The 10,226-nt window shown below is 42.4% G+C and overlaps 2 protein-coding genes across 2 annotated transcripts in view; both read left to right on the top strand.

The window, feature by feature from the left end:
* Positions 1–247: 247 nt before the first annotated feature.
* Positions 248–3,268, top strand: stoml2 (stomatin (EPB72)-like 2; the record flags this gene model as incomplete). The annotated part of the gene is given in 9 exon segments (XM_014002485.1): positions 248–400; positions 649–748; positions 922–980; positions 1,086–1,187; positions 1,275–1,409; positions 1,539–1,683; positions 1,779–1,858; positions 1,951–2,079; positions 2,529–3,268. Coding segments are annotated over 9 exon segments (1,020 nt in total), but the record flags the coding sequence as incomplete, so codon positions are not given.
* Positions 3,269–4,079: 811 nt separating this feature from the next.
* Positions 4,080–10,226, top strand: part of pigo (phosphatidylinositol glycan anchor biosynthesis, class O) — a gene marked incomplete in the record, with an annotated part of 9,755 nt that continues 3,608 nt past the window's right edge. Inside the window, 9 exon segments of the mRNA XM_014002484.1 lie at positions 4,080–4,229; positions 4,473–4,951; positions 5,125–5,268; positions 5,384–5,507; positions 5,769–5,928; positions 7,523–7,705; positions 7,839–9,435; positions 9,521–9,724; positions 9,848–10,020. Coding sequence (XP_013857938.1) covers positions 4,474–4,951; positions 5,125–5,268; positions 5,384–5,507; positions 5,769–5,928; positions 7,523–7,705; positions 7,839–9,435; positions 9,521–9,724; positions 9,848–10,020 — 3,063 coding nt within the window.

The raw sequence follows: 10,226 nt of genomic DNA, 5'->3' as shown, positions 1-10,226 counted from the left end.
GTCTAAGAACGTACACCAGCATACTTTAACATGGTCAAGCAAAAGGACTAAACAGAATATTAGATACATCATATTTCCAAAGACAAACCTTCAAAAAGCCTGCAGAACTATGGCTTAACACCAATTTAAAATACTCAAGAAAATCTGTTTTAAATATTAAGTCTATTTCAGTTAAACTGAAGAGTACAACTGCTGTTTTGACTTCATTAAATGCATTTTTTGTTTGTTTGGATGTTTGTTTCTGTAGCAAACCCAGCGAACTGCACCGAGGCTGTGGGTAACACCGGTCCAGCAGAGGTGGGCCTCCACGTTACCCATGAACACTGTGATCCTATTTGTACCCCAACAAGAAGCCTGGGTGGTGGAGAGGATGGGTCGCTTCCATCACATCTTAGAGCCGGTATGAGCCTTTAACGTTTTTATAAAATGAAATAAACATTTGTGTTTGTTATGGTGCGTGTAACATAAGGGCCCATCAATTCGAAAGTGTTACTTTTTAGTAGATTTTAAAGAAATGACCACTTTCACATCTTTTTTTTTAAATTATTATTGTTCAAGTTGAACATCGTGTTGGCTGAAGAAATACTGAAATTACAAACCATTTTTCCTAAAACTAAAAAATATATATGTATCTCCWACTGCCTCCAGGGTTTGAACTTCCTCATACCGATTCTTGACAGAATCCGCTATGTGCAGAGTCTTAAAGAAATAGTGATCGACGTCCCAGAACAGTCTGCAGTGTCTCTCGGTAAGTCATTCTTGACCTTTTCRTACCTCTCAAGAAAATTAAGGAAGYTTGTCTTTGAACGGCATTAATCATTTTACTAACAGAGATACTGCCCTGTCTGAGTGGCACAATCAAATTTCCAGACTTGCTTATCTAATAAMCGTGGATTGTCTTTTCCCTTTCACTGTCTACAGATAATGTAACACTACAGATTGATGGAGTACTTTACTTAAGGATCTTGGACCCTTTTAAGGTATGCCGGGATACCAGTAATAGTCTATTTAATTATTTTTTTCTCCCCTTTTACCAAAGTAATCAATCAGCACTTTTAACATCTCCTTCATTCCTTCCCCCCCAGGCCAGCTATGGTGTTGAAGACCCAGAATATGCAGTCACACAGTTGGCACAGACCACYATGCGTTCAGAACTGGGCAAACTGACATTAGATAAAGTGTTTCGGGTAAAGACAAACTATTGCAACTATTTTTTTTTAAGTTTTGTATTTGCTACATGAAAACATCTAACTGTGCAATAATTTATTTCCAAGGAAAGAGAGTCCCTCAACTCTAACATCGTCCACTCCATCAACCAAGCTTCAGATGAGTGGGGCATCCGCTGCCTCCGTTATGAAATCAAAGATATCCATGTTCCACCTCGAGTCAAAGAGTCCATGCAGATGCAGGTGAGAACCAGAATATGGCTTTGGAGACGTGTAGATATCAGTCACTCTTCAGTCATGAGAGCTTAGACAAACTAGAGTTCTTTAAATCCCAGATAAACCCCGTTTCTCATTTGTTCCTTTTGTGTGTAGGTGGAGGCTGAGCGTAAAAAGAGAGCCACTGTGCTGGAGTCTGAAGGGACAAGAGAGGCAGCCATTAATGTTGCCGAGGGTCGTAAACAAGCTCAGATCCTGGCCTCGGAAGGTGAAAAGGCGGAGCAGATCAATAAAGCAGCTGGTAGGTGTATTATAGACATTTATTTTCTTGTTTGTGACTTACATTTTGTGCATGGTCTATAAATATTGATAAGAGATTCATGTGTTTTTCTCCAGGTGAAGCTCAAGCAGTCTTAGCCAAAGCTGAGGCAAAAGCGAAGGCTATCCGTATGCTGTCTGATGCTCTGACTGAGCAGGTAAGTTTTTTTTTTCTTGGATAACAGAGACTGCGGTTTGGATAATAATGTACTTTTGGGTTAATTTRGACATTTTTATGTACATTTTATAGAATGGAAATGCAGCTGCTTCACTGAGTGTTGCTGAACAGTATGTGTCAGCTTTCTCCAACCTGGCCAAACAGTCTAACACAATCCTTCTGCCCTCTAATACCGGAGATATTAGTGGAATGGTGTCACAGGTTTGTATCCATACATACGTTTCCGTATGATTATTTTTATGTATTTGTACTGGACTGAGTACAAATTGTGTAYGCAGGCTGTAAATTACATGGGGGGTGGGGRTAAATAAAATKATCCTGACTTACTTTTGTAAGATCCTGCAAAAGTTTCTCAGGAGAATCATGCAAAGGTTTCAGGATCCTAAAGATTTCTCAGCATCCTGCAAAAGTTTCTCTGGATCCTGCAAAGGTTTTCAGGATCCTGCGAAGGTTTTCAGGATCCTGCAAAGGTTTCTCAGGATCCTGCAAAGGTTTCCAGATCCTGCAAAGGTTTCTCAGGATTCTGAGAAACTTTAGTAGGATCCCACAAAATTAAGTCCGAATCCGTTTTTTTTTCCATGTCTCCTCATGAGCTCCATAATTATGACACTAATAGTTTTGAACTTGTTTCCTTTTTCCTTGCCACTCAGGCTATGACCATTTACAGTACACTGGCCAAGGCAAACCCATCTCCAGAAGTGGTGGAGGAGAAAAAGGAGGACACTTGGGAAGAGTTGGCAACCCCTGAAGAGCAGAGGACTGACTAACTTCAGAATATTAAATACATAAAAACAGAAGAAGCTGTTTTAGTCCACATGACGCTTTGCGAGCTGTGTTCACAGACCTCCTGACAAGATGAAAAGGAAAAGAAAGTCGTCCGATGTCCTGCCCATAGGATAGCCCATCTTTTGTTAGAGGACTCTCCCTGACTGCTGTTTGTTTTAGGTTATTGTTGGAGTRGGAAATAAAATCCTCTCAGCATTCGGAAATGTTGGCCCAGTCAACTTTTTCTATGCATTATATTTATTTACGGCAGCATACATTTTACCATTCAACTTAAAGATTCAAGTGAACTATAAAATTATCTTTCATGTGTTTTCTTCTTTCTATTCTGTTTTTTTATTGCATTTTTTCCCCCTGAGGTTGGCTGAAATAATCACATTGAGGTTCTGTAAAAGTGCCAGTTTCAAAATTAGCTCAGGGGAAGCATGTCATGTTTATATGCATTTTCTGCAGCAACAACTCAATAACTTTCACACTTTGGGACCACATTCTGAGTTTCTGTATTTAACATCTGACTGGATGCCTAATAAATGCTGAAGGCTTGTTAAGTAACATGTTATTTTACATTTTAAGGAGGTTAAAAATAAATTTGTTTGTCTTGGTGAAATGTTTAGAAAAAGAATAAATCTTTCACATTCAACTACGAGCAAAATTAATGGGTAAAACAATGTGATCATATAAAAAAGGAGTTAATGTTTAAAGTTGGGTCAGGTTACAATGTGGTCAATTACTAAGTGCAAGTTACATGATTTGTGTTTCTTGTAGCTCAATTTGTTGACAAAAAATGCACAAACGAAACGACAACCATAACATGGTTCATAAACAGATTTTCTATTTAAAATATATATATATTTTGTAGGTGCTACAATTATTGATCATGTGAAATAACCCTTTTGGAATAAACAAGTGGCTGTTGCTTTAATGTGTTTATGGAAAACTACATTTYATCAACACACTGAACTGAAAGTAATGTGATGACAAATCACAAAMGTCTTTTAATCAATGTCATACACAAAGTCAGATCTTAAGATTTACATTTCTAGAATTTAATAGATTAGCATGTAAAACCGATTCAAAAATGAACAGAGTTCTTAAAATTAACATTTTCAGCATTTCTGATACTCCTTATATTTCGTTTGAGTTTTAAATGCCCGCCACGATGCCTTAAAGGAAAGAGCAGCTGCTTTGTGATATTATTTAAATCTTACTTAAATAAACTAAACTATTACAAGTATCTGTCATTAAATATGGCGTTTTGTAGCCGAATTATGTTAACATGTATGTTTGTTAATGAAATACGAGTGCGGGTTACCTGAAAGTTTTAGTAGAGGGAATAAAAAACTGACATCAGACACGGTGTTGTGAAAAAAGCGGTCCGGCGTGAATTTCCGCCGAGTTCCCAATACGCAAAGGTTCCCACCTCCTGTAACTCACTGCACCAGTCCCAATGAAGGTGAACGCGCATTACGTTCTCTGTTTACCTGAGGCACCTGTACTCTTGTGTTATTAACACACACATTTACGTTTGCCCTCCGGCCGAGAGAGGACGGAAACTCAACCGCTACAAGGTCAGTTGCAGAGGCGAGGCGAGCTAGCCCTGCGAACACAGCATATTTACCATTAAATTAATGCTAGCTACTTTTACCTGTTTACCTCAACCACCCTGCTTCGTCGCCACATTTTGAGTTGATTTCTTTGAGCTGTACAGCTTCCATCAAGTCACACTCTTTTGAAGTTTTCTTTAATAGACATCTGCTGACTTAAAATGATGAACGGGGTTTTTTCCTATCTGTTTTAACATTTTCGTTTAGGATGAATGGACTGCATGTGCTGTCCCTGCTCCTCTGGCTGTGTGCCGTGTACTTTGTGGGCATCTACCTCTTCGTGGGTGGCTTCCTGCTGGTGAGGCTGGAGGTGAACAGGACCAGCACCTGCGGAGACGCGTTGTACCCCGGAGAGAAGCCGGTGGATTTCTGCCGCGCCCAGCCGAGATTCCGTCGGGCTGTCGTCCTCATCATCGACGCCCTGAAGGTAGACTTCGCCCGCTTTGACCCCAGCAACACGGCGCCACGACCCTATGAAAACAAGCTGCCTGTGCTGGAGGAGAACGTCTCATCCAAGCCTCTCCAAAGCCGCCTGTACCCCTTCCGAGCAGACCCACCCACGACCACGATGCAGAGAATCAAGGGCTTCACAACCGGGTCCTTGCCGACCTTTGTGGATGTGGGTAACAATTTTGCATCTAGTGCCATCTTGGAGGACAATCTGATTCACCAGTTTGGGCAAACGGGTGAGTTTTTTTTCCATTGCAAATCCATCTGTTGTCCAAAGATAAAGGAGTGCAGTTCTGTCCTTTAAAAGCTGTGTTTTTACTCTTACAAATCAAATATCTGTTTGATCTATTTCTGCATACATGATGCTAAAAAAAACAAACAAACTTGTGAAACATGTATCCCTTCACAGGCAAACGGGTGGTGTTCATGGGCGACGACACTTGGGAGAATCTCTTTCCTAAGAAGTTCTACCGCTCTCTGCCCTTTCCTTCTTTCAACGTAAAGGATCTGCACACTGTGGATGATGGGATCCTGCAGCACCTTTACACAACCAGTACGTATTTACATCCGAAGCCTCTGTTTAAACAAATATTCTGTACATATGTAATGCTTTTATTTGCTTGCACTTGATTGATTCCCGTGTGTCTGTTTCTGTTGGTTTTTAACAGTGGTGGGTGATGATTGGGACGTCCTGGTTGCCCATTTTCTTGGGGTGGATCACTGTGGTCACAGGTTTGGCCCCGACCATCCCGCTATGGCTGACAAGCTCACCCAGATGGATGATGTCATCAGGTCAGACAAAAACATAGTTTTCCACATACGTTTCACCTTCACAGTTTGTCCTCAGTTTAAGGAAATATTACATTGCCAAGAACTGTGTAAATATGATACATATACAAAGAATGTAGCTGGTGTTTAAATTTTATTCTCGGCTAGAAGGTTTTTGCTGTTTAAAATGAGCATTTGATTATTAGATCTTAGAAAGTATGAACTTTTTTTTTACAGAACCCTTAAGAAATGCCCCAGTTTGACTGTTCTGGTTCATATTTACAGGTCTGTGATTGATCGCCTGCAGAATGACACTCTCTTGGTGGTRATGGGAGATCACGGGATGACTGATACCGGAGATCACGGGGGAGAAAGTCAAAAGGAAACGGACGCTGCTCTCTTCCTTTACAGTCCTTCCCCTATTTTTCAAGCACCACTRTCTCAGGTGAGCGTAGGAGCTAAAGAGAAAGACATATATGCTTAAAGAATTACTGCAATTTTTGAACTGACATGCGTGATTTAGTAAAGCAAAAAGTCAGATAAAACACCTCTTCCTATTTAAGTTCTGGGAAATATATTTTGAATATAATTTGTAAAGGTTTTTATGAAGACTCAGMGTTATAAACATTGATTTGCAATGTTGAAATTATATCAAAGCTTTGTATAAAAAATATATTAAGTTGTTAGTTTATAGTTGAGCAATGTCATTATAAAGTAACAAGTGTTTTGCAGGTTTGTGGTTGAACAGTTAAATTTTGGTTCCTWATTTTTTTTAACCACACAAAACCATTTAAAGATTTCAGTTCCCCTGCAGTATTAGGGTAAAAAGATATTTTTTTACTAGTTGAAACTTTTGCTAACTTTTTTTTAGATCTAATATGTATTATTACTTTGTTACATATTTGAGCATCCCATTTAAGTAGTAAGTAAGTAATTTTTATTATCAACATGTCATACTCCACAAAAGGTGCCCAACATGGGCTTATAAGACACACAAACATATTCAAAAATTCAAACAAAGACCAACTGACAATCTTTAAACATAAAGTGTCCTCTTTCTAAGACAGCATGCTTTTCAAACCGTTTGAGCTAACTGAAACACAAAATACTTCAATAAAAACTTCACTTGATYTTTCATCAGCCATGTAAAAGAAATCTAGATAAACGTCAAGAACTTCACCAAACAATTCATTTCTAGAAATCATATCCAAAGGACAATAAAACAAAARGTGCATCTCATTTTCAAAATCATTCAAATCACATAGAGAACATTTTCGATCCTCTGGAACTGAGAAAAATCGTCCAGTTTTTAATGCTAAAAGCAAAGTACCAGGTCTAAGCTGTGCACAAACTGACCTCTGTTGTTTAGTTAAATTCCAYGTTACGTAAAGCTCAGGTCCATAAACATCCTTTATTAGGATACAATTTAGTAATTTTGGCTTATGTAAAATATCATCAGCTCGTTTGCACTTATAAACTTCAAAATACGAGTTTAATTTGTTCAATATTATATCTCAACTTATTTCTATATATATACTGAAAATCCCTCAAATATCTTCACAATATATCTAGCTCAGGTATATCTATTAGACAAGTCCCAATAAAAATGTGTTTTATTAATCTCTATAAAGTGACATAGTAATGAACCTGTTCCACGATCTCACCATTTCTTAGATATATCTAACTTCACATGGTTCCTGTCCCATAACTCCATATAGAGCCAATTTAGGGGTGTTTTTGTATATGTATATGTACAGTATATGTAGCATACAGAGTAACAGCAACACTAAAGCTGAGGTAAATTTGGTCAAAAACAGACCTGCAGATGCMTGTAAAGCCAAATGGGATGTATTTTCCTGCAGCGATACTGCACAGCTACATACAGTACATCTGCCGCCACCGCCGCCATCTTGATTAGATCTTAATTTTATATTTAACTCTAAACAGAAATTCTTACTKACATACTGTGGCAGTTTTGGCTATAAAAACATGAGCAATTGATCTAACATGGCACTTATTCTAATTCTTCACATCCACAGAACGAACCAGATGTGGTYCCACAGACGGACCTAGTGCCCACCYTGGCTCTGTTGTTGGGAATCCCGATCCCGTACAGCAGTGTGGGGCAGGTGCTGCTGCCTCTGTTCCCCCTGCATGGGCAGACAGAAGGTGCAGTTGGAGGTCTCAGCCAGCTGGAGGCGCTGTGGATCAACRCAAAACAGGTAGTGTGTTAGGCAACACAATTTTTAGTGCTTTTTTTTTCCCAGGACAAGATTATTTTCTTCACATATCCCGAAGCATGTTAAATAATTGTATTCCTTATCTCTGTTTTCAATTTTATGTCTGTTTCTAAAGGTTAACCGTTTCCTGGAGACGTATTCTAGTATGGCCAAAGATATCCCACCAGARAGCCTCTCACAGCTGAAGGAGGAATTTGCCCGTCTCTCCTCTGAGTACCTCACTTCTGTTAAAGAGGGTCGATCACCCTCCCCGCACCTGGCCTCTTCTCTGCAGGCCTACCTCACCTCTGTCAGAGACACCTGCCGAGCTACCTGGGCTCGATTCAACCCGCTAAAGATGGCAGCAGGGTTAGCCGTCCTGGCGTCTGCCTGCCTCATGTGTTTCACAGCGTCGGAACTCTCCCTGCCGCTGATACGGGAAAGCGCTTCAGGATTGAGGGCTCCGGTTGCGGCGGCGGTAACGGCGGGAGTTTGTGCGGCCGCCGCTCAGCTGCTCAYGCGGGGCTACGTCGAGGCAGCGTGGTGCCTGGCGGCCGGCGCCCTCGGCTCCGAAATCCCCTTCTTCTGGAGAGCGCGTCGGCTCAAAGCCCCCGCGGCGTCGAAGAACGGCGCTAAAGCATCAAAACTCTGGAGGTGGTTGACCCCACGTCGCCTCCTCGTCCCGCCTCTCGTGGTGCCGCTCCTACGGTGTGCGGCCTTGCTCTCTGATAGCTATGTGATTGCCGAAGGCCGCGTTGTAACTTTTCTAGTTTTCTCTCTGATCCTCTATATCCCCATCCATCTCAACTGGAAATATTTGCTTCTGCCCCAAAGCCTTGACCCTCTGAAGTCTGCCGGGTTGGTACCTTCCCCAGTCTTGTCCCCGCCAGCAKTAAGGAAAGAAAACAACACTGTCCTTATTTGCTTTGTAGTCCTTATTGGCAGCATGTACCTTTCCCTCTCCTTTCACGGCTGCCGAGAAGAGCAGGGCTTTTGCCAGCCGTCTCCATTCCTTTCTCCACTTTCACGGTTGCAGGACAGCCAGCTGAAGAACCTGTACTACATTCTCTCTGTCATCGCTCTTGGCATTTGTACGTATCTGCTGAGGCAYTGCCTGTGCCACTACGGTAATCTCAACTCCTCGAGCGGGACTGCGTTCACGGCTCATTGGGTCCTACCCCTGTTGTCTGTGTGCCTGGCGCTGCACTGGGCAGTCAGCGCCACTCCAGAGGACAGCTTCAGGAAGCTGGCCGAGCTGATCCGGRTGGCGCAGCTGGCCTTCCCGAGGGCCGCCTTCTGTCTTCTGGGACTCGGCCTGGGTCTGATCTGGCTGGATCCCGTCACCGTGTTCGTGAAGAGCAGGGCCACAGCTTCGTCCAGGAGTTCGACCGTACCCCCGCCCCGCTATCGAGCAAGCACCGGCATCAGCCCCCAAGCCGAACTRCGCCATCTGATCCCCCAGATCTACCAGCGCATGCGTCACTCCCTGGACTCCGTGGAGCTCAGCGGAGGCACCGAGGCAGACAACCGTCCCACTGTGGAGGCCTACGGACTGGGAACAGTCTACTCCGCCCCCGTGCTGCTGTTCTGTGGCATGCTGGGAATTGGACTGCTGCTGCTGCATCCAGAGGGCATGGCTCTGTCTTTCCTTCTGCTGCTGCTAGAAATGGGAGCTCTGTTACACATTCATGCCTCCTCCACAACTCTTAGTGGCATGCATAGCGCTCACTCTGGTAAGATGTTCACAAATACACTTTTTTCCCCACAAATTCATAGTTAAAAGCAAGCTGCTCACTCACCTCACTCTGCATCCTTCAGGTGATTTTACCGTGCCCTGGACTCCTATAGTGGCGTGGTCACTAGCTGCCACACAGTTCTTCCACGCCACCGGTCACCTGCCCACCTTTCCTTCCATTCAGTGGGGCGCTGCCTTTGTGGGATTTCCTGATGGACATACAGGCACCGTATTACCTGCTTTACTGGTTACCCTCAACACCTTTGCTTCACATATTCTATTTGCAGGTAGTTTTTTTTTTTTTTACCAAATCAGTCATTCAGAAAAAGAAGCTTGTTGCATAGCAAAGTGTGATAACATGGTTTGGCACAATGAAGAGAATTTATTTCTTTATTTTTTGTTATTTTCAGTGGGTTGTCCATTGTTGCTCTTTTGGCCCCTGGTGCGTGAGGTGCGTGGGAGCAGAAGTGGGGAGGAAGGAGAGGACGCTGTGATGGAAATGAGGCTTAGAGAAAACCCTCAGAAGTTCAGCTCTGCTCTTCTGCAACTCTCAACGCGCTACCTCTTTATTCTTGGAGCACAGGTTGGTTCTCATCCATTCAGTTTGAGCAGATTCATCATGGTCGCAAAGTATAACAAGTTTCCCTCTGGTGACTGATTACCTGAATTTTAGATAAAGTCTTTTATCTTTGTTATGTGCTTGGGGCACATATTATTTATGTATGTATCTATGTGTGTGTGTGTGTGTGTGTGTGTGTGTGTGTGTGTGTGTGTGTGTCTGTATGTATG

The sequence above is a fragment of the Austrofundulus limnaeus genome, unplaced genomic scaffold (assembly GCF_001266775.1).
Source record: "Austrofundulus limnaeus strain Quisiro unplaced genomic scaffold, Austrofundulus_limnaeus-1.0 Scaffold13, whole genome shotgun sequence".
Classification (NCBI taxonomy): Eukaryota; Metazoa; Chordata; class Actinopteri; order Cyprinodontiformes; family Rivulidae; genus Austrofundulus; species Austrofundulus limnaeus.
Note: the sequence above shows the minus strand (reverse complement) of the source record. Positions and strands in the feature narration are given on the sequence as shown.